Raw genomic sequence first — 24,722 nt, 5'->3', positions numbered from 1 at the left:
TTAGATTGAGAATGGAAATGGGGAGCATGTCCAGGAGACGACAACCCAACCAAAGAGTGTATAACAACCAATGCAAAGGACACTAATGAATCATTTATGGAAAAAAAAATCCCTCATATTTATGTTTGTTAAAGTCAGCTGTGAACACAATAAAATTTTTAGAAAAGTGTATTTGACATTTCATAGTTTATGTTCAGTAAAGAAATTGTTGTTTGTATTTTTACAGAAGTTAAAGGAATTAATCAGGACTGAATATAAAGTACAGAAAGAAGATATCAAGTACATTGAACAGAAAAAAAGATTTGAATATTTACATAAAAAATTGGGCTTTATCAAGGAGTTAATATTAGATTATGACCGATCTCAAGCTATTGTGGATTCATAGCGATAGTTCCACCTCTGCGGTGGATTTTTGTTGACAACCTAGTTGTTACTTTTTGGTAACAATGTTTCTGGCCAATGGATCTGGAGATTTCGCTTTTTATTAAGTCATGTGATGTAAGAGTTGCTTTGTGTAAGCTATGTGATGAATGTATGTGTTCACATGTGTCAAATGTGTATTCAGTGTTCAGGAAAAGCTAAATGGTATTCTCAATGAAATCTGTATTTGTCAATGTTTTATTTGTGAGAGAAAATTAGTGATAGAAGTTCACCTTAAAGTGCCATATTATAAAAATATCAAAGGGGGAAAAGTTTTAAAAAGTAGTTTCTGTTTTATAGAAATTATATACTTAATTATACTGAATCTGCATTTGGTTTCTGAAAATGTTAACTTGAATGAGTAGAATTTAAGATGTAACATTTTTGACATTGTTGAATAGTGTAATACAAGGGAATGTGATACCTTTCTTGTCTAAGTCTGCATTGATATAATATTTATATACCTTTAACACCTGGACAACATAAATTATATTTTACTTTAGTATTGGATATGCTTATATAATGCATTAATTTTTTTCTGATAAAGAGGAGATAACCCAATTTGAAATATTCTGGTGCAATGGTCTTCAAATACATCTAAGTCTGAGATTTTAGGTTAAACTTTAAAATGTGCCATTCAGTGATGGAATTATCTACGCCAGAATATAAAATTAATTTTAAAATCAATTTTTGCAGGTGTTTTAGATTGGGAGGGTAGGTGTCATTTCCCCCTCTGTTTTCATTTTTATAATAACTATAAATAAACATCTCCCAGATAAAGGTATTATAATGCACCAAGATAACATATTGAGTGAAAAAGAGATTTTTTTTAATCAATATAAATGAGTGTTTCTCTTAATTACAGATAAAAAGAAAATGTGGAAGGATATAAAAACATTACTTAACTTGAATACTATTTCATTGAGAAAATTATTTATGTGTTGCACTCAACATGTCTTATTGGTATATTGTCGTATGTTTCTACATACTAATATATTACCGGAATGTTTCGAAGAAATAAAAAAAATGCTTTAAAAAAATAGAAAACCGAGTGTTTAAATTAAAAAAATGAAACTTATTATCTTTAATTAAGGTCAAGGGTTGCTTTAATTAGGTTACCTCTCCAAGTTCATTGCATTATCCTATATTCATATCAGTATTCTAAACAGTGTTGTAGTATTATTAGGGCTCAAGTTAAGCATTAAAACCTGACACATTCCATTTATGGTGAAACCTATCTAAACTTCGATCATGTCTCTCTTTTGACCTCTACTCACTCAAAGTGAGCTATCGCTATTACTCGTCATCCATGAGTCCTCACACTCTATAAAAGAAATCTTTATCTCTTTAACAAACATAACCAATTTAAACCAAAACAGAATATTAATTTTTAAGATTTTGAGTTGGAAACTTGATCTCATGCTGCTCTCAACCAACCAACATTTTCTTCAAGTTGATCAGAAGTTAAGCAAGATAGTAATTTTCAATACAGGTACATTTAGAGTTTCCTTCCAATTGACCTATTTCTCTTTGAATTGCGGGCAATGAACTTTCCAACATTTCATGATATAGTTTTTTATTGACTTGATTTGAACAAGAATTACTTCCCTTTTGTTTTAACTTGGACGTCTACAAACTTGCATTCCTATATAAATCAGTCAAATTCAAATTGTTATACTGACATTGGAATGTAGGAAAAGATGTTTTCTGAACAATTTTGATTTCTTTTAGTCTTGTTTCATTACTGTTATCTAGTCAGGATTATTAATTATGATGATTACTTATTGGCATTTTAGTTGTAATAGTTCACATAGGATTTGTGAAAATTTATATAAATATGGCATCTAATATTTGTTGAGGTGTACAGGTTGTTTGGAAGCTTCAATGTTTAAAGGTGATAGGCTAGCAGCTAATTTACCCAAAAGACTTGTTGTTACATGGCTTTTGAAAACAAAGACAGGATATTTCAATAACTTAGGGGTAGATGGTGAACACAATTAGTTCATGCTTTTGCTTCTTTTTAGTTAAAACAAAAATTAGTAAAGGGGGCCAGGGGGGGGGGGCTAAATAGTATTAAATGGACAATATTAATGAACTTTGATAGACTAATTTTCTGTTTAGAAAGGTTTCACTGTTAAAGCTTTCATTCCATATGTTGTTCTTTGAACTTATTATAAACCAGGACAGGTTTTGTGCATTTTATTTGAATTTGAGGTCTAAAAGTATTCACATTATACACAACACATGTTTCAAAATGTCTTTTTATTCAAAATAGGACATTAATAATGATTTATTTAGGAGCAGATTTCTTATAATTATTTTTTTGTTACCACTACACTGATTAAGAATGAAATAAAACTTATCTTAATTGCCAAAGTTAAAAAATCACTTTAATCAAAACCTCTCTTTCTAAACTGAATAGGAGATGAATAACATTGAAAAGCAAGAACATTTTTTATTGCCATATTTATCATATTTTACACAACTACCTGTCTTTCAAAGGTCAACGGTCATTATTTTAAAATTTTTGTTGTGAAATTTGATATATGTGTAAAACTACCACTGTGCCTCAAATAACTGATCAAAATTCATGAATAGCATCGATTGTTTGAGGGTATGTATTCATAAAGCCATAACAATTTGGTGCTGTCAAATAACGGATTGACACATCCAAATATGAGATATGCTGTTGTATTCTTTTAATGATCCTTATTTTGAAGCAATTAATGCCAGGGGAAGAAAAAGTAAAACGAAAACTTCAATGAAAATAAAATTATCCTGTTTTTATCAACTGTTCAGTTACCAATAGGGGAGGTTGCAAGGATCTAACATATTTAGCAAATATCCTGAAAATCTTGGAATTGAGTGATTAAAGCAATAAATAGACAAATTGAAAAAAATTAATTTGAAATGGAAGAAAATTTAAGGGTTTGTTTTTGATTTTGGGAAACTTCAGGTAGAAACATAGAAGTGTCATATAATATCAAAATTTGTGTATGCTATGCAGATACTGTTTCTCATAGTGAAAGTGTCAACTTAAAACCTGTTTTCCTTAAACTAAACTAATTGTATTCATAAATGAATGTCAGAAAAATTAATTTTATGTTGTATTATGATTTTATAGTAAGTTTAGCCAGTTGTTCATCATGCAAAATTAAAAGTAAAATAATTTTTGTTGCAACCCTTTACTCCATGGAAATAATTTTTTAGAAACATGATTCGCATAGGATTTTTTCAATAGATAAAAAATCATCAGATTTAAAGTATTAATGCATTGCTAAAATGAATAATTCATCAATAAAAGTCCAGTCAGATATTGGCATGACAATCCTTTTTATATTAGATACAAATTTTATTAAGTCTGATACAGATTTTTTGTAGTCAAAACATTTCAACTGAGGCACTACATAGCATGCACAGGGGGAATTAAAGGGTAAAGGGTTGCATCAAATGTGTAAATTTTTGAGATAGAAGATTTGTTTTTATTGATATAAAATTTCAATTTTATTTCAATCTGATAACAATACAAATTTCCACATTTTGTTTACAAGAATCTGACATTTCATCAGCCAATGAAATCTCTGCCTCCAAATTTTTAAGGGTGTGCATGGCTATGTAAAAAAGGCAGCCGTAAACTTTACTATTTAGATACTTCAAAACTTTATTGTACATCTAAGGATGAAAACCAGCTAAATTTACTGTAAAACCATAGAATAACAATTGTGATTTGTTTTAATGGTGAGAATGAGTGCGTGTGCACTTTCATGATCATTGTACATCTAAGGATGAAAACCAGCTAAACTTACTGTAAAACCATAGAATAACAATTGTGATTTGTTTTAATGGTGAGAATGAGTGCGTGTGCACTTTCATGATCAAATGATAGCATTGACCACAATCTGTGATAATTATTTTTGTTTTTATCAGACCATGGTTGTAGATATATAATATCTTGTATGAATGAAATGGAGTACACAGGTTAAACCTAAATGACATTTAATATTAATGGCCAAAGTCAGAATTTGTCTGCGAAATTTATCTTTGACTCTTTTAACTTTTTTTTCTTGTTGTGGATATTTTTTGCTGCTATAAGAAATGGAATGACTGAATATAGACATTTTTTGAATTATTTATGCTCAAACACAACTTTATTAAGATATCTTATGAAGAGATAAAGTTCCAATCATATACACTTGTTATGCAGTATTTGGTGCTATTCATGACGTTCTATAAAATCATAAGTTTTCATCTCTATCTGTTTTATAGAAGTTACTAAGTTAGTATGTACGTTTAGGTCAGTGATAGAAACAGTATATGCCAGTTTGTATGGATTTACAGGGGTATACATAATCAATGTTTTGTTATCTCCCTTTAATGCTCAGGTGTTCAGCTGATAGAGGCAAATAATGAATTGCTGTCAAAATATAGAATAGTCTGAACAACATGAAAGAGCAAGTGCTATAATTTATTCTCAGTTAAATTATTGAATTATAGCTAGTGCTTTAATTTATTCTAATTATTTAAATGTACATAATTGTATACAGTCAGATTTTATTTTGGGTTCAGTTTTTCCTTTTACTGTTTATTTGTAAGATATTTGATTTTAATGTGTATATCAAATTTGTCAATGAAATGAAAGAATGACACAAGACACTGCAAATAGAAAAGTGCAATTGCCTTTCTATAAGTTTGTTCTGTTGTATGTAGTATAGATGCTGATACATTACAAGTTACCATGTTATTAGAAATCAAACCAGTTCAGTTCTGGAAAAAGAAAGGAAAATTACACCATGTTAAACAGAATGTCTGTCCATTTATATTATCTACTTATAACAATGCAAATACTGATAAGTCACGAGATTGGCTGGATGTGGGGTCCTCCTTTTCAGTATTATTAGATTTCTTAGCTCATTTTCCTTCTTTCTTAATATTTTTTGGGCATTATTCTCTGTTTTTAATTTCATTAAAATATTATAGTGCACCATTACTCTCTATTATTTTTTTTGACTCATTTTTCTCTCTTCTATTTTTTTAATTAATTTTTGGTATACTTGACCCATTATTATTTATTCTGTAATTTCCACCCAGACCCCCAAACCAGTTGTTACATTTTGTATTGTTAATAAAGAAATAACTTAACTTCTGGAGGAACAAGATATCTATGGGAAAAATATGCATTAACATTTATAAATTTTCCTAGTTATAAATGGGACTTGAAAACAAATAATTAGGATGATGGCAAATATTACACGGGTCATGCTTGTTTAAAGCTTAAAATATCACTTAACAAATTATAAGAAATTTCAGTGCTGAATTCAACAAAATTTGAAAATAGCTGAAGGGGAAATAACTCAGATTATTTCATTATTAAAAAGAAATGAAGGCACCAACCTGCATTACTCTTCAATTGATGAATTACTAGATATAACATACCATATAATGGATCAACAAGCTAACAGTCTTTTCTTAAAACTTAAGTCTGTTACAAATATCAATAGTATATGTTTATTCTAATTAACTGGCAATATCAAGTATAATTGCTTAATGAATTGCAAGCTGAATGAAAAACTCCAGCAATAAACCAACTTTGTCAAAAAGCAGTGACAGAAATAAATGATGCAGAGCTATAGTAATTAAAAAAATCCTATAACTTGATCAAAATTTAAATCTTTTGTGATTTATAAGCACAAAGATTAATAGATTATTCTAGTCAGAATCGAGTAGTTATTTACTGGTCCCATTTTTTCCAAAATCTAACTTATGTCCTATAGTATTTGCTATTTTCTTAAATATCAATGAACAGCTTGAACACAATTCTCGTCCAATCAAGTTCAGTAGACCTTAACATTAAAAATGGCAGGCAATAAAGGTTGTTTATGCAAAGTTTACTATTTCTTGTTCACTGCTGTCTGTGTTAACTGTTATCTGTTTTTGCATGTACTTTTACATTTTAATGTAAATACTGATTTGCTCGTTAATTGATTGATTTAGATCTTGTGAATTCAAAATGGAAGATCTTGACTTTTAGAAGAATGAATACCAATGGCTAAAGAAACTCATTGACAAAATGAAACTTTTATTTCTCATTTATTCTGTGCTTCAATGTTACTTTCTTTTTCACAGAATAAATCTACTCAAAGAATAAATTGAGATCTGAATATAAATTTAATGTTCTGTGAAAATTGAAATAAAGAATTTTTTAGAAAACTGAAATACAAATAGCCAACTATGGAATTAGATCTCAAATTTAGAATACATAGAGGTGTATCATAATATTGTCTTTGTTTTCAATGCGATATTCGCTATTAAGAGCTGGAAGCTGACTAAAACATTTGTGCATTATTTTGAATTCTAGTAGAAATGTCTCTTAATGAAAAAAATCTATCTTGATTTCTACATTTTTATAAGGGAGGGATATTAAAAAATAATGGCATGAATGGAAAAATCAATCTGATGTTAGCTGACTTATTTGTTGGCAATCAAGCTATACAACTGTCTCCTGAAAATCAGTGTATATCTCTTACTTCTGTCAATATATCTAATGATTACAGACTGTCATTGGTAGATAACCTTGTGATAGATCTGGGTATATGGTATACTTAATTCTGTATATTGTCATCCTACTTTGTAAATGTCTATATGTCATGACATAGTGTGTAAATGTCTTTATGTCATGACATAGTGTTCCAATATATGCCATTACTTGACAAGTCTTCCATTTTGTAAGCACAAGGTACTTGAATATTAATTCCTTGTTACATTTAATTTATTAATGTTGATGATGTCGGCTGTGTTATTGACAGGTATGTGAATGATATTGGAATGGGGAGTGGATGTATGTTAACATGTTATATCATTGTTGCATTTTTTGCTTGTGTACCCTGTATGTTTATTTTTGACATAATAAATCACGCATTGCAAAAATAATTTGGGTTATAGTTTTCATTTTGAGATAGTTTTGCCTTTAGTTATGTTATAACTTACATTCTCATAAACTTTCTGTTTTGAAGAAATGTGTCAGCCAAAGGCAGGAATTTACTGAGCAAAAATGTAAAAACTATTAAAAAAAAACCACTTTTAAAATACTCATGGAACTGCTCCAGGATTATGCCCCAAAAAAATGATAAAACAAAAAAATGATATACATTTTCTTTTTGGTGAGTAAAAGGTGTGAGGTCGTAGAAACAAATCTGGATAAAAATAATAGATCTATGAACATCAAAGCTATATCTATCTTAAAAGACTTCTAATTTACAAATTACTTTTACACATCATTTCTCCACTTGTGTTATATCAAATGCTTGAAAATTGAATTTCCATTGAAAACAAACACACTATTTATACTCTCACAAAACTTACAAAACAAAAAATTGAAGGTCAGATTTATGTTCCTTTAGAATTCATCCAAAAATGAAGAAATGGATCTTCCTTCTCATTTAAGGTGGCACCCAACAACTTCACTAAGATGAATTTGGCTTGTTTAATTTTCATGGAATTTTGACAAGGGTTTACTTTGACCCTTTGATCAAAATATAAAAAAAAAAAATTGAACCCACCATTTAATCAGAGAAATTACACTGGTTACATAGCAGTTTGACAAACACTGGTTTCGATCATTGAGAAGCTTAATATTCCCTCAACACAACTTTAGCTGATTTTACAGAGTTATCTCCCTGTAGTGTTAGGTACCACCTTAATAGACCCAAAGTTACATAAGTGTCTTTACAAGCAATTATATTGTAGGGATTGTCAAATTCTCAACAAAATTTACTCCAGATTTATATTTACATCTATTTTATCAGCATTGAAAAACGAACTTCAGAGTTTCTGTACAATTACATTCTAGATGATTTGAATCAATTATGTGGGTGATAAAAGAATAAAAATGAAATCATAGAGGACTAAAGCCCGGTTACTCTCCTCATGCAACAGTAGGAAAACATTTGACAACAATGACCACGGTCATCTGCAATGAATCATAAAGCACTGTTAAAAATCATTGAATTATAAGCCTGGTACATTGGATAACTATTAGCATTAATAAGCATATGTATAAGTAATAAATGTAAACAGGCAATTATAACCCTTTACTCATTATAGTTTCCCCATGAAATTAAATTGAAAGAAAAAGTACAACTTGGTTTCGAAAACAGAATGGCCGACAGTTACAAAAATATTGTTTTAGGAAGTGAGAAATGTATAACAAAAATGACGAACCCCAAGGTAAAATCAAGAAAGGGAAAGAAAGTCCTTAAAAACTGACGAACTCCAAGGTGAAATCAAGAAAAGGAAAGAAAGTCCTTAAAGGAGCACTAGCTACGATATATATAAAAAAATAAAGTATGATTTTTTTTAGATTAATCATTAATTAAATTAGAATAATGAAATAATAATTTGCTTTTAGCAATCAATTTGCTTTAATTTTGTTGAAATAAGCGATTATACATAATTTTTGACTGATTCACTTGCAAGTGAAAACGTCACCATCATTCTAACCGGTATTCATGTGAACTTCAAGTTAACCCCCTAGCTAGAGACTGACAACGCATGCATTGTACGTGAACTGGTTATTTAAAGAAGAAAAATGTCAACAATGAAAGTGAAACTACGGTAAATCATTTGATTACTAATTCGATCCACATAAATTATTCTTATACGGTTAAAAAACAATGAGAAACTTATATTTTCAATCTTTAAATTAAAATCAAACAGACCTATAAAAATCCAATTGCACGTGCTGGTTTAACCTATTCATATCTTTATTTGTGTTTACATCGCTTATATGGTCATCTGAGGTCAAATCGATAGTTAATTAGATGGCATCTGGATTTAAATACACACGAAACGAACCTACATATCATCTACCCCATGCTCTGTAAACTGTTTATTTTAAACGTTTGATAGATTGGATAAATGTTTTACATTGTTATTAATCAAATATGAGAATTTTAGTCAAATTGGTGACCATGAATTTGACAGCTAGTGCCCCTTTAAACACTGACAAAATCAAACGTTAATGACCAACAAAACGAGTGAATAAAAACTGTCATATTCCCGACTTTGAACGCAATGGTGGACTGAACCTGGTTTTATAGCAAGTTGGTCATCCCACTTTAATCTCAGTACTTTATAGTTTCGTTATATTGACGAAATTGGCATCCACAATTTAAAGAGAAACACCAACATAACAGCAACACGCTGTTATTTGCTTACAAAGAGCGATAACACCTTCCGAGTTCGACAGTTCTCTTAATGGAGTTCGCTTTACAGTTTTAAAATAATAAGCTTTTCAAAACACTAGTTTATATTGATAAGAGATTAATAAAGGAAGCAAAAAAGCAAAAACATAAAACATCTTGTTCTGTAAAATATTGAGGCCATTCTGGATAAACAAATGTACATTGTGTAAATTTTCGAGCCCTTAGTGGTACTGGTATCCTCATGAAACAGGCCAGGTCAGAAAAGAAGACTCGAAGTCCACTCGAACTTTCGTTAAGAAAGATTACTCGGACCGTCCATAGAGACAACAGAGCGGTTATTGGTACTTAACAAATCGTTTAACAAATCGTATGGCTTAGCCATACGATTTGTTAAGTAACAATGAAAATATTTGATAGAAACTGTATAAATAACATAAACAGTAACAATTTTTCTGCACCAGATGCGCTTTTCGACAATTAATGTCTATTCAGATGATTAAAAGTATGAAGAGCTATAAACAAACACGAGCCTGAATCGCTCACCTTGATTTTTTTGCGTTTATCTTTCGTTTAAGAGTTAAATGGTCCAATTTCATCATAATTCGTTATTTTTTGGTGTTTGAAAATGCAAATTTTGTCATACGTTACCAAATACTAGTAATCAGCTCATCAGTGTTGCCTAAAACTATCAATGATATGTTCATTGTTATAAATTAATTGTTTACGAGACTTTGAATTTTCGAAATATTTAGGATTTCCTACCCAGGAACAGATTACCTTAGCTGTATTGGGCAAAAAATTTAGGAATTAGGTGTCATCAATACTCTTTAGTATCGTAATTTATTTGAGCTTTTCACTTTTGCACCAAGTGGTCATTAAAGGCCTAATGAATTACCCTTGTCCTTTTATTTGCAAGTGGGGCCATCATCTGTGAAGATGAAAACATCATATTTTTATAAGACCACAGAATAACAAAAAACACCGAATTTCGAGAAAAATTCATAACTGAAATTCCACTCCGTGATCAAAAGGCAAAATGAAAAGCTCAAACATCAAACGAAAGAATAACAAATGTCATAAAATTCTGACTTTTACATGCATTTTTTTATGTAGAAAAAGGTGGATAACACCTGGTCTTATATCTAGCTAAACCACTCGCTTGTATGATAGTCGCATAAAATTCTCTATTTATTTATTTATCAGCATCACTGATTGCATACATCATTTCATGGTATATATGATGGGTTTTTTACTCAAGCCTTTTCACTATTTACAGGTAACTCCAATTGTCATATAATCAATTTTTTTTAATATTCCTCCCCGGAAGTAGCATAATTATTATCTCCTCAATCCATTTTTTTCTTCCTTGTATGGGAGGTAGGTAAATGTCAAGGTACAAAAGTCGGGAATCACAAGGTGAATGTCCCCTGGTATGTACATCCTCCACCCACATAACCTCGTTATCAATTTCTGTCTCAATTTATTATGTTCATCTGACCACAATATAGCTATTAACATAAGTATTCGTCAATACATAATAAACATAACCAAACGACAACTGGTTGGTATGTTACATGTTGTATGTTGTAATAAAATGACAAGACATGTCGCCTTTGTTTAGGAAAAAAAGCATACAATCAAGAAATAACATACATTACCAGTGTATTTCAATAAAGAATGATAGCAATACTGCAAATTACTTGAATAACAAATATGAAACAGGAACCTTGCCGTTTTATTCGTTTACCATAGGAATATTCAAATCTAAAAATACGTGTTGTCATTTCCAAACAATCTATTTAATCTTAGCATTTTATTTTTGACATCAATAATGTACACACGAAAAGAATAAAAAAATAAATCTTCTCCGTCGTGTGTTTCATCAAATAACACTCACTGTCTAGATGCATAAAAAGGGAAATAACAAAAATACCGACCTCGAAAGAAAATTCAAAACGGAAAGTATCTTAGTAAATGAAAGCACAAACACATCAAACAAATAGAAAACAACTGTCATATTCCTGACCTTTTGCACAGGCATTTACTAATGTAGAAAATGGAGGATTGACCTGGTTATATAGCTTCATAAACATCTATTTTGTAAACAGTCGCATAAAATTATATTATATTGACAACAATGTATGAACAAAACAAACAGACATATAATAGGTAAAAATGTCAAAAATTTGTAAGGGTTCCGCGGAACCCAGTGTCTCGCCCACTTTTGCTGTTAATCATGCACTCAACAAAAATGATAAAACAATCCATTAAATTATTCCTCTTGATACTATCTTTGGATTGTAAGAAGCTTCTGTCCAAGTTTGGTAAAAACCCAGGCTAGTTTAAGAATCTTAAAAATGTTTTAAAAACTTTAACTGCAGACTGCATGTAATGTTAACTGGAAGAAAAACTCAGTCCATTTATAAGAAAATGTAGGAAAAATGAAATTTTATTTTTAAAAATTTACTTCTGGATACTATCTTCTGATCATAAACAAGCTTCTGGTCAAGTTTCGTACAATTCCAGGATAGTTTAAGAAAGTTATTAAAAATTTTAAAAACTTTAACCACAGAGTGAATGTAATGTTTCTTGGCAGAAAAAAACTAAGTCTATTTATAAGTAAAATACGGAAAAAATGGAATTTTATTTTTACAAAATTTACTCCTGATACTATCTAATGAACATAAACAAGCTTCTGTCCAAGTTTGGTAGACATCCAGGATATTTGAAGAAAGTTATCAAAATTTCAAAAACTTTAACCACAGAGTGAATATTTGTGGACGCCGCCGACGACGATGCCGACGGAATGTAGGATCGCTATGTCTCGCTTTTTTGACTAAAGTCGAAGGCTCGACAAAAATAGTTAAAAATCAGTCAACATTGTGTTATTATCGTAATCACTTTGGAAATAAACATAGACTCAACGACAAAAGAAACCAAAATGCCATAAAGACTGCACATGAGCAAAAATGAATGACATGGATACCAAAAAATCACAATAACAAAATGGCTGGATATTTACGTACTGCGCCACGCCAAAAGGAATAAACAGTAAGATTTACGAATTATTTACAACGACATTGAAAGTATACTTCTTAATTAGTTAACAATCAATGCACACACGTAGAACTGGATAACTGATAACAATATTAGAAAAGGTTAAGATCAAGGATCATATCTAGTTCTAAGAAACAAGTTCTGATAGTTCTATCAATTAATATTTGACTGACCTTTAAACTGCTTTTTTCAAATTCAGATTCTAGAGTCATTGATGTGTCTTATATAGATGAAATGCTCGAATTGCGTACAAATTATAAGAATGGTATATTAGATGAGTTATCGATGCCACTGTTGGCGGACATTTTTCCCCGAGAGGATCACCAACGCATTAGTCAGTAATTGTGTGAAATATCATTAATATGTTCATTTTCTGTAAGTTTTCTGTGTATGAAATGATGAATAATTCGAACCCCCCCACCTATATAGATATCATAACAGGTTTTTTTCCGGTTTTTAAGGCTTTTCAAGTTTGTGTTTTATTTTGACTTCTAACGTTTTTAGTACATGTGGCACTGAGGAGTTGAAAATTATAAGACTAATGACTTCTGTGGTATTTTTTAATGAAAATAATGGTAACAAAACAATGACATTCCCAATAAGACATTATATATTAACAACTACTATTCGACGTGAATATGAATTGTGGCAAAACAAATTAAAGATGCAAATAATAATAATTGATTCAGTGTATATGACAATTGAGTTGTTGTGAAGATTCTATGTCTCATTGTTACAGGTACTATTGATGTCCTTCTTCCAATGGCCATACATTTCTACGACAAACCTACCAAGCTTCTACTCATGGTATTCACATTTTCGTTTATATTTTATGGTAAATGTTAATCTCGTTATAACATCCGACAATCTTGATAATTCTTTTTAATCTTTCTAACCTGAAATAATAAAAAAATATTCAGTCAAAAAAGGGGGACGAAAGATACCAGCGGGACAGTCAAACTCATAAATCGAAAGTAAACTGACAACGCCATGGCTAAAAATGAAAAAGACAAACAGACAAACAATAGTAAGGGGCAAACGTCTGGTCAAGTTAGTGACTCAAAACCATTTATTTTCCTTAGCATTCTGTATAAGTTTCATAACATTTACATGATGCAAACTAAAGTTAGAGAGTGAAAACTGGGAGAAAATGCAATTTTCCAAATTTATACAGGCACATAGGGTCGTAAACGGTATGTGCGTCAATGTTCTAATTTAAAATTTGTATGCGAGTTTTGGTTCGTCGTAATGTGTATGAGTGTCATAGATTTAGAATGAGAGAAACTTTATTTTGATTAAACTATCATTCGACTACTGACCTACCCGAAAGGTAGTTTGAAAACTACTGATCGAATAAATACAGTAAAGGTATCATTTACATTAGAGCTTAAATGAGAAATAATGGTAATCGATTTTGCCAAAATTTCAGTTCTGCAAGGTTAATTGAAATATATGAAAACAATGTGCCAAATATGAACATACTCATATTTGATGCAAATGTCTATTGGTTTTGTGAGTCTTTGTTTACTCCTTGGTTTTGATTGTTTTTGTCTTCATAGAATATGAACCAATTATTGTAAAAATGAATCAGATCTGTACTGTTATTTTTTTTTTTCTTCTAATTGCATGCATCAAAATAAATGGATATCTTGTAATTTAGTAGTATTTCCACAACAAGTGTCACACTACGATGGTGGACAATTGTATTATTTTGGCAAAAGCAAACCAAATCTCCAAATCTTTTGCTTTACGTACATATGACGGTTTAAGAAAACTCTTAGGCTTTGTGATTCCTAAATTATCAGAAATATCAAAGAGGCTAATCGAAGAATGTTGTTCTAAGAATTTTTAATTTTTCAAATTATATACATATATGTTAGAAGGGAGATAATTAGACATTAAGACATACCTAACTGTGTTTAGTGTTGCCTTTAGGTACTTTAAATAAAGGAAGAGAAATATGGTCCATATTCTTTGGATAAGCTATTATCTGCTGTTTATGTTCAAACTGAGTGTCAGGACTTGCAACTCCGAAATAATTCTCATTTGGAACAAAGCCTTGTTTTAAATCAGCTATTGCCATACCTTTATTTCCTCCTATTCGATTCCACATGTCGCCACGGTTTGTTCCTTGCATGAAATGGGCCATTTGTTTTTGAGCTACAAGTTTGGGTATTGGTTTAAGCTGTCCTCCACCTGCTGAATCTTTCCAAAAAGACCGCATGTCAACTGAACCTCCAAATCCTTGATTTGCATCTGTGGCCCCTTTGAACGAAAAGCGAGCTGGTCCTTGTCCAACCATGCCCTGTTTTCCTGGTCCAAAACCACCATGTGCAAAGTCTGATCTACCAATGTCATTGTTTTTAAATGAAAAGAAGCTACCACTTTGTTTTCCTCTATGAAAGTCTGGTATCGATGGTTTTGAAAGAGGATTCTGTTGTTTTACGACTATATTCAAGTTAACGTCTTTGGACTTTTGTCCATGCAAAGTATCAAATCCTCCATCTATACCAAGCATAGACTGTAACGTGCCTTTACTTCTTGACATTGAGTCAAAGTTTCTATCTTGTATTTTGCTATGACCACCATGTGCATTTATTTTACCAGAACTATCTAATCCAATCAAAACTATTGATGGTTGCTGGTCTCTGCCTTTTACACTTTGAAGACTTGAAATAATGCTTGCTATGTTTTGCTGATTAGCAGCGTTGTTACTCGTCTTTAAATCATGAAGATAATTTTCCAAAGCTACTCTATCATGTCTACCTGCTGCAATTATTGCAGATAATACAGCATTCATATTGATGTTAGAATTTATAGATCCATGACCTCCACGATCTGCTCCTTTCGTCGAAGATAACTCACTGAGGACCAACTTGTTCAATAACGAGTTAGCACTCCTTGGTCCGACAATATTTGAATCAGGAAACGGCATTGGTTTTCTTGGTCCAAAGCCTTTCCTCCAGCCTCTTCTGACACCAGTCAATTGTCCACCCCCAGATCCACCGCCATTCCATCCCCCGCCCCCAGCTCCACTTCCAAACCATCCTCCGCCACCAGCTCCCCCACCATGTGCACCTCCAGTCCATCCTCCACCTCCTATTCCAACACCAGCTGAACCACCATTCCAACCTCCGCCTCCAGCTCCGCTAGCTCCACCCCCTAAAGCACCACCAGTCCATCCTCCACCACCTATTCCACCACCAGTCCATTTTCCACCACCATTTGCACCACCCATCCCACCTCCTGATCCACCACCAGCTCCACCACCACCTCCTCCCCCAGCACCACCACCAGTCCAACCTCCGCCTCCAGCTCCGCCAGCTCCACCCCCTAAAGCACCACCAGTCCATCCTTCGCCACCTACTCCACCACCAGTCCATTTTCCACCCCCAGTTGCACCACCCATCCAACCTCCTGATCCACCACCAGCTCCACCACCACCTCCTCCTCCAGCACCACCACCAATCCAACCTCCACCGCCACTCCCGGCAGCACCACCAGTCCAACCTCCATTTCCAGTTACACCACTTCTTCCACCCCCAGTAATCCAACCTCCACCTCCCACTCCACCACCTCCGCCGCCAGCAGCACCACCAGTCCAACCTCCACCTCCAGCTCCACCACCTCCGCCTCTTCCAGCGCCACCAGCTGCACCAACAGATAATCCGCCGCCAACAGAACTTCCGGCTGATGTCGAAGCTCCACCTCCTATTCCTAACGAACCTGAAGCAATGTCTACCGCAGAAGAACTTTTTCCAGAACTTGCAGAATGCATTAATGCAAGTAATCCCATATTTTCTATTCCCATATCCGCCATAGAGGCTGCTAAAAAGGATCCACTGAAAGGATTTCCACCTTGTCCCCCAAAACTCGTTGCATCGGCTCCAAACATTTGTTCCCATACACTTGACCCTCCTCCTCCGCCACCTCCGCCGCCGCCGCCGCCGCCACCTCCTCCTCCTCCTCCACCTCCACCACCACCTTCTCCACCTCCGCCACCACCGCCACCACCATCAGATAATAAAGCGTTTAATATCGCTGTATCTATACCATTATTTTCTTCATCTCCAAAGACAACGCTTTTCAAAAGGAAAAAGGAAAGGAGAGCTACTATCCCACGCATCTTCTGAAACATAAAATATTGTTTTATAGTAAAATAGTAGCTTGTGTGTTTATGGTTTTTACAATTGCATCACAAAGGAGAAAAATATTGTTTTATATTTAGTGCAAATTTGCCCAAAAAAAGGATACATTTAGTACTAGCTATTTCATGGCTATTACCTAGTTAAACATCCTTGTACATAATTTTAGATTCATCACAACTGCATAATTTTAGATTCATCACAACTGCATAATTTAGATATATTGACCTTTGAGATTTAAACACATTGTTTCTCCCATGATTTAAGCATCCCTATTCCTCTACTGCGTTAAACATTCCCACTCCTTTAGTAAACAAAACATCCCTCCAGTAATTCCAGCATACTCATCTTTTTGTTGGTTTCATTTCTCTAGTGATTCAGACCTATTCACATTTTACTTTAGTGGTTTATACATCCTTTTCGTGATTTGAAAATCCCTATTCCTTTAGAGAATTAAATATGCAGTAATCAGTAAAATCTACGCCTTTTTTACTCTAAGTTACAATCGAATTCATGCGTTTTACAAGTACCTAGCCTTCTGTACCATTTTGCCAATGTTGTATGATCTGATTTGAGTTACAAGTATCTTTTTACTTACGAAAAAAATAACGCTTGGTTACAAAGAATAATATAGATTCACTAAAGCTTTTCCACCTCAGGAATAGATCACCTTAGCTGTATTTGGCAAAACTTTTAGGCATTTTTGGTGGTCAATGTTCTTCAACTTCGTTCTCTATTTGGCCTTTTATACATTTTTTTATTCGAACGTTTTTTGTAGACGAAACGCGCGCCTGGAGTGAATATAAAGTTTTAATCCTGATATCTATGATGAGTTTATTTATTCAAATGCATTTTCAATTGAAGTTTATAAAAATTTGCAAATAGCTTATTACGTACCTTCCAAGGACTGTCAACACAAAGTATACCGATGCAACTGTTTACAAAACGGAATGATAAATCTAAAAGACCAAATGAACAGCGATGTAAAATTGTCGAATCGTATTAAAGGACACAATACTGTGAGAACATCAATGAAAATGTCAATTTCATATTTCCTGAAAAAAAATGACTCATTAAATCTGCCATATCAAATTAAGCATACCTAGTAACCATCAGATTTCCTTCTTGACCTTCTGCTATGGATGTCAATCTATCAAGATCTTACTTTTATCAGTCCATTTGTGATATATCTTTTCCCGGACAAAACCCATGTTGTACAATGCTGACTTTCTAATATTACATGTTTTCACGTACAGATAGGTAATGAACATTTCATGTCTAATTAACTGTATAAGACAAAAGAAACATGTTTCGTTGTTGTTTTTATTTATTGTTTGTATATTTAAAGGATGAAAACAACAGTTCCGATATGATTTCATGTCTTGAAAACATACAATTCATTTATTACATGATTTTTTGGAAGGTGAACTCGGTTTATAATTTATTACAGTATTTATTTGTTTAATCACTACTTTAATTGCAGTATTATGTTTTTTTATAAAAATATCAAACCTCAAGCTAAATTGAAATATAGAGAAGTTTATTAGAAACTGACAAAATCAATCCTTACACTTTATTAACCAACGGATCGAAAAAAAAACAACTGTCCTATTACTCATAGGCCTCAACGATATTATATAATACAATATTTTTTATAATCTTTTATTTAGTAAAACTTTTGAATTGACTATGTATCATCACAGGGCACTATATGTGAATTTTAAAATGTCTAAAATTAAATTGATGGTTTCAGAAAGAGTCCAAGTAAATCACAAAAATACTGAATTCCGAGGAAAATTAAAAACGGAAAGTCCCTTATCAAATGGCAAAATCAAATAATAAAACACATGAAATGAACGAACAACAACTGTCATACTCCTGACTTGGTTCAGGCATTTTCAAATGTAGAAAATGGTGGATTGAACCTTAGTTTATAGCGCTAAACCTCTCACTTGTACATCTGTCCCTTCAAATGACATTTTATTGAAAACGATGCACTAACATAGTGTCACAAAAAGGGGTAAAACAACAACACGAACCCATCAAAACTGGGGTTGATTCGTTGTGCTGCTCATATTACTATAAAATCCGGTAAATCGCCTTATTCGGAAAAAAAAACGGGATTTAAGTTACGACATACGGAACATATCCGATAGCATTTGTTTAACGGATATTCCATTACGATCCACCAACTCGTAATGGCGTCCGTAAACTATTCGAAGTGATGATTTCAACTTCATCCTTTGGAACTTTAGGTTACAAAATGAAAAAGTTTTATAATTGGGAAGCTGAAATCATCTTTTTCAAGTGCAGAATTGGATTTATCCTCCCAAGATAGTTATAATTCGGTATTTAATTATCGTGATCGGATAAATACGACAATCCACAAGTAACAGTGTTACGTATCAATCAGTTTCTCTAGTAAATGGCTTGCAAATACATTTTCATGTTTGATTGACGAAAATTCTTTTCGAGTGACTTCTTCATTCCAGATTTCTATGTCATACAAATTTTAAAAGATAGATATAAGAATACAAGGTATGAGTGCCAATAAGACAAGGTCAGACTTCTCTTACATCTCTTGGCATCTTTAGATTCATCCAGGAAGCTGATATAGGCAGACCTTTTAAACTTAGGCAACCATCTAATAAGATTAAACATTTGTTAGATAGGAGTTCACTTATACGTATTAATTATGCTTTTATTAGACCTGTATTAGAGTATGGCGATGTTGTTTGGGGGTAATTTCTCCCAGCACGAATCTGAGCTTCTTTTCAGATAGAAGCTGCTAGAATTATTACAGGATTACGACGTAATTCCTCCAGACAAAAAATTTTATATTAAATTACAAGTAGGTTTAGAAACTCTGGAAACTAGACGTAATAAACATAAGCTTATACTATTTTTTTTAAAATATTAAATGGGATGACACTTAATTACACACTTATATGGGTTAGCCCAGCCATATCTTCCCAGACAAACCCCTTATACTTTGAGGAATGAAAATAACATTTTTCATCCACCTCTTGCTAGTACTAGCTCTTATTTTCATAGTTTCATTTCTTCCACTATAAGACTTTGGAATAGTCTTCCTGTGAGTTTACAAAAATCCCCAAGTTTGGGTATATTTAGAATTGAACTGGAAAAGGTTTATAGGACTGATGATATATTTAAACATTTCAACTATGAGATAAGAAAACTTAATATAAGTCATTGTCAACTCAGAAATAATGCTAGCAACCTAAAATCTATTTTTTTAATCAGTTCTTATCCGAGAACACTTTTTGTGGGAACTGTAACCACCCTTTTGAGGATAACCAACATTTCTTCTTTATTTGCAATGTACTATAGTGTAAGACAGATCATTTTTGATTCCTTTTACTCCATTGCTGATAATGTTGACATAAATATTGAATTATTACTTTTTGGAGACAGATTATTTTTATATGATATGAATACTGCTATTTTAAAATCTGTTCAGACACTCAACTTTCTGTTTGAAACTTATTTATTTTTTGTTACATTTATTTTTATTTTTATTTTTTTCTCCTCCACTTCAACATTATTTTATTTAATCCACTAAGCCACCTTATTGTCCTTTTCAAGCCATATTTATTGCTAATGACCTATAAAGGATATTTGCATGTTTCAAGGTTCATGAATAATTGATGATTGATTACCTGTATATACTTAAATATACTTTGCATTTAGTAAGTAACACTGTAAAAATATATTTGCTCTTGTGTGCTCATAAGTAGCATACATGTTCCACTTTATTGCATTCTTTTAAATACAGTTGTTATGATTGAAGTATACCTTGTGCATGTAATATAAAGAGAGCTTTTATAGGCTGTGCCTGTTGCTCAATTCTTTTCATTAATGATTAAAACATGTTTTCAATCAAATTTAATAAGATCATTTGCAATTATCACATATTGATAATGGTTCAAATAAAGGCAACAGTAGTATACCGTTGTTCGAAACTCATAAATTCATGGACAAAAAACAAAATCAGTCCAACAAATCAAAACTGAGGAAAACGCATTAAATATTAGAGGAGAACAACGACACAACATTAAAATGTTACACACACAGAAACGGACCAAGCATTAGACAAAATCCTATGAGAATAACAAATGTAACATCAAAACCAAATACATGATAAGTATGTTTACAGAAATGGTTAAATTGCAAAGGAATTATTGATACCTTGGTCACACATGGTCGTCAAATGATATATATGCCGGAGATCAAAGAGACTAGATCGTGAACGCAATAAAATAAACTCGAATATAAAATGTCCCACTGATTTATAAATGTAGGATTTTACTAACTATGAACACTATTTGCTCGGGACAAATCTGGCAATAAATGTTATATAAATTATGACCCTGGTGTTTTAAAAGGGATCGTAAAAATGTAGTTACAAAATTGTAGTAAAAAAAACGGAACTCAAAGGTAAATCCAAAAAAGTCAAAAAGTCAACAAAAATAACAAAATCGAACGCTCGAAAATTTCAACCAAAGAATCAGCGTATTCATCGATTTATGACTATCAAACAGCGGGATACTACTGTAGCCTTTATTTACTACTGACATGTTCTGAAGAAAATGGTTGGTTAAGGTCAAGTTACAGTAAATGGGCTATGTCTTCGATTTCAGTAAAATTTGGCATACAGCTCTGGCTCGATGAACTTCAACTGAAAATCGAAATAATAATGCATTTATCTCAAATATCATTTGAAATATTACTGATTGAATTCTTACAAAATGGGTGAACATTTGTATAGAAAGCACATAAAATCGGCGAAAACCCTTCTAAAATTTGTCTTAAAATCGCAAAATCTCTAATTCTACTACATAGATTTTTCTTTAAAAACTATATGTTGTTGATACATAAATTTCCGTTATAATGATGCAAAATAAAGATAGGGTCACCGACTTTGTTTTTACAGTATACATCATTCAAAGTTGCGGTCTTTGTGAAAAAATCCAACAAAACGTCGAAATAATCGTAACGTTATCGCGTTGCAGGCCGTAAAACGTTGATTTTTGACGTTTTTCACTACCAATAAGGTAACAAATTGGTTATTAGATAAAAAACGAAGTCGGCGACCCTATGATTATTTTATATCATTAAAACAGAAATTTATGTGTCAACAATATATAGTTTTTTAAGAAAAATCTATGGAGTAGAATTCGACATTTGGCGATTTTAAGACAAATTTTAGAAGGTTTTTCGCCGATTTTATATGCTTTCTATACAAATGTTCACCCATATTAAGAGAAATCAATCTGCAACTTTTCAGCAAATAAAAGAGATAAATGTATTATTTTTTCGATTTTCAGTTGTAGTTCAACGAGCCAAGGTTGTATGCAATTTTGTAGCAAAATCTGCGACATAGCCCATTTACTGTTCCTTTACCTTAAAGATTAATTGATTAAAACAAACCTTTGAAATAAATTTGTCGAAGGTTAACAAAAAAGTGCGTGTAGTTAATAATACAGAAAAGTGAAACATAATGGAATTATGACACTTTTTATATTTGTAATGTAGGGGTGTGCCAGTTTTTCTTCAAAAAACGTACCCATTTTAAATGGGTTCCAAGTCAGGAATATGCCAGTTGTTATCCATTCGTTTGATGTGTTTGAGCTTTTGGTTTTGCCATTTGATTCGGGACTTTCCGTTTTGAATTTTTTTCGGAGTTCAGTATTTTTAGTATTTTACTTTTTCATATAACATTCACTGAAATTCAGTACCTATCGTTATAAAAAATATATATAAAAAATGACCAATACTTATATACAATATTTTAGATATAACCAATGTTTATATTAGCACTTATTCTTTAAAATTTTTTGTATTTTTAATTGTCTTTCATTTTTGCTTGTGTGTGTTTACTATATGCATTTTTGTGCACCTTTGTTGTACGTACCATGTCTGTTTATTTTGTTCACGCATCGATGTCAATATATGTTGTTTGATGTGACTGTCATGCAAGTAATTAAGAGGTTTGCTAGCCATATGAACAGGTTTGATTCACTATTTTCTACATATGAAAATGCCTGTACCAAGTCAGGAACTAGACATGTGTTTTCCGTTTGTTTTGATGTGTTTGCTTTTGATTTTGTCATTTGATTTTGAATTTTCCTCGGATTTCAGTATTTTGTGAATTTTTTTTCAAACGAATTGATTTAATTTAATATAATATTTGACCATAAAAAATGTAAGATTTTCAAATTAATTATCAATAAATGATATGTAGATGATACTCCAAATCATGTTCAGTTATCACACGTACATGCATTTAATATAGAATGTCATTAAAAAGGAGAATCTTTTTATATAAAAAATAATACCCATGTGTTTGGCACATTCCCGAATACCCAAATAATAGGAAGTACACCGAACCCTCTGGATAATATACACTTTCCTGATAAAGTAAAAACTTGATTACAAAATGAAAATAACACAATAAAATTGCATGGGTCCGAACCGCACGTCTAGACAGATCATTAACGGGAACGCCCAAATTAGAACAAGTTAGAGTAATTATTTTGCGAGCCAAAACATTTTACACACACAGACAGACACACACAAACTCACTCTGTTAGAGATTAGATAACTTTATGTTTTAATTTCATTTGAAGAGTGTACACAACAGTGAACATCTAAGTTTGTTGAATTCTGTTTACAGCTGTGTAAAACATTTTTAATTAATTCACATTTTACAATCTGATACATCTATACAGTCATCCCTTCAAAAACAATATTGTCCCTTTTAGTAATGACACTGTCCTTTTTCTAAATATCTTTCTTCTTTCATCTGATTAAACTGTTCATGCTTAAAATCACTCATGCATCATTCAAAACATTTTGCATTCAATTTATTTCATTCAATTTTATTTTCCTTTCATATTTGTCTGCTTATCAGCAAGAAATATAGTAATTATTGTATTTTTTAAATAAGGTACAGAGATTTAACAAGGGCACTGTTCTTGTTACTTAATCCCATTTTTAAATAACTTCTACACTTCGTAACTGTTTAACATTGAATTTAAACATGACAAATGCCTCAAATAAATCGGTACACTAAGGACACTAAACTGGTGTAAAAAGCAGGTGCCCTTCAGTGTTCAAAACTGTCAGCGCTTGTGTTGACATGAATTATCATTGATATTTGCACCTGTCCTAAGTCAGGAATCTGATGTACAGTAGTTGTCGTTTGTTTATGTAATATATACATGTACGTGTTTCTCGTTTCGTTTATATAGATTAGACCGTTGGTTTTCCCGTTTAAATGGTTTTACACTAGTAATTTTGGGGCCCTTTATAGCTTGTTGTTCGGTGTGAGCCAAGGCTCCGTGTTGAAGGCCGTACTTTAACCTATAATGGTTTACTTTTTAAATTGATATTTGGATGGAGAGTTGTCTCATTGGCACTCACACCACATCTTCCTATATCTATTATTATAAATTAACTGTTAACAAATCTTTGAATTTTTGAAATACTAAGGCTTTTATACTTCAGGAATATTTAGCTGTATTTAGGCAAAACTTTAAGGAATATTTGGCCCTCAATGCACTTAATTTTAGCAGTGCAGATGAAACTTTTGACGATGAAACGAACGTCTAACAAATATAAACTTTCAATCCTGGTATATATGATGAGTTTATAGATATTAGTATACCTGAGTCTTAGATGCCTGAATTTTTTTTATAAGTTGTTTGGTGGCTTTGAACTGTCGGCAACTGAGAGTACTCTCAGATAAGTACTAAGACTTAGTGTTGTTTTGCTGTTTGGATATAAAAGTACCTGACCAGATCCACTCGGTGTTTTTGTTGGTTTACTTTTATTTGTATCCATCTGACGAGTTAATCCCTTTTTAAATGGTTTTTAT

The 24,722-nt window shown here is 32.1% G+C and overlaps 2 protein-coding genes across 3 annotated transcripts in view; one reads left to right on the top strand and one right to left on the bottom strand.

Annotated features, from left to right (window-relative positions):
* Positions 1–7,347, top strand: part of LOC134714760 (RNA polymerase II elongation factor ELL-like) — a 41,371-nt gene extending 34,024 nt beyond the window's left edge. For both annotated transcript variants that reach the window (XM_063576287.1, XM_063576288.1), the window contains one exon: positions 227–7,347. In XM_063576287.1, coding sequence (XP_063432357.1) covers positions 227–385 — 159 coding nt within the window. In that variant the 3' untranslated portion in view covers positions 386–7,347. The remainder of the gene's footprint in view (positions 1–226) is intronic.
* Positions 7,348–13,330: 5,983 nt separating this feature from the next.
* On the bottom strand, positions 13,331–16,572 carry LOC134716450 (uncharacterized). The gene is made up of 2 exons (XM_063579448.1): positions 14,763–16,572; positions 13,331–13,573 (listed from the first exon to the last, which is right to left on the bottom strand). The coding sequence occupies exons 1-2, from the start codon at positions 16,570–16,572 to the stop codon at positions 13,569–13,571; spliced, it is 1,815 nt and encodes a 604-aa protein (XP_063435518.1). The 3' UTR covers positions 13,331–13,568.
* Between the last annotated feature and the right edge of the window lie 8,150 nt (positions 16,573–24,722).

Source organism: Mytilus trossulus, chromosome 4 (assembly GCF_036588685.1).
Source record: "Mytilus trossulus isolate FHL-02 chromosome 4, PNRI_Mtr1.1.1.hap1, whole genome shotgun sequence".
Classification (NCBI taxonomy): domain Eukaryota; kingdom Metazoa; phylum Mollusca; class Bivalvia; order Mytilida; family Mytilidae; genus Mytilus; species Mytilus trossulus.
The sequence above is the reverse complement of the archived record's forward strand: the minus strand, read 5'-3'. Positions and strand labels throughout refer to the sequence as shown.

Bases quoted from the DNA above. Each gene is read 5' to 3' on its own strand.
- LOC134716450 (XM_063579448.1), bottom strand. From the start codon at position 16,572: ATGTTTGGAGCCGATGCAACGAGTTTTGGGGGACAAGGTGGAAATCCT.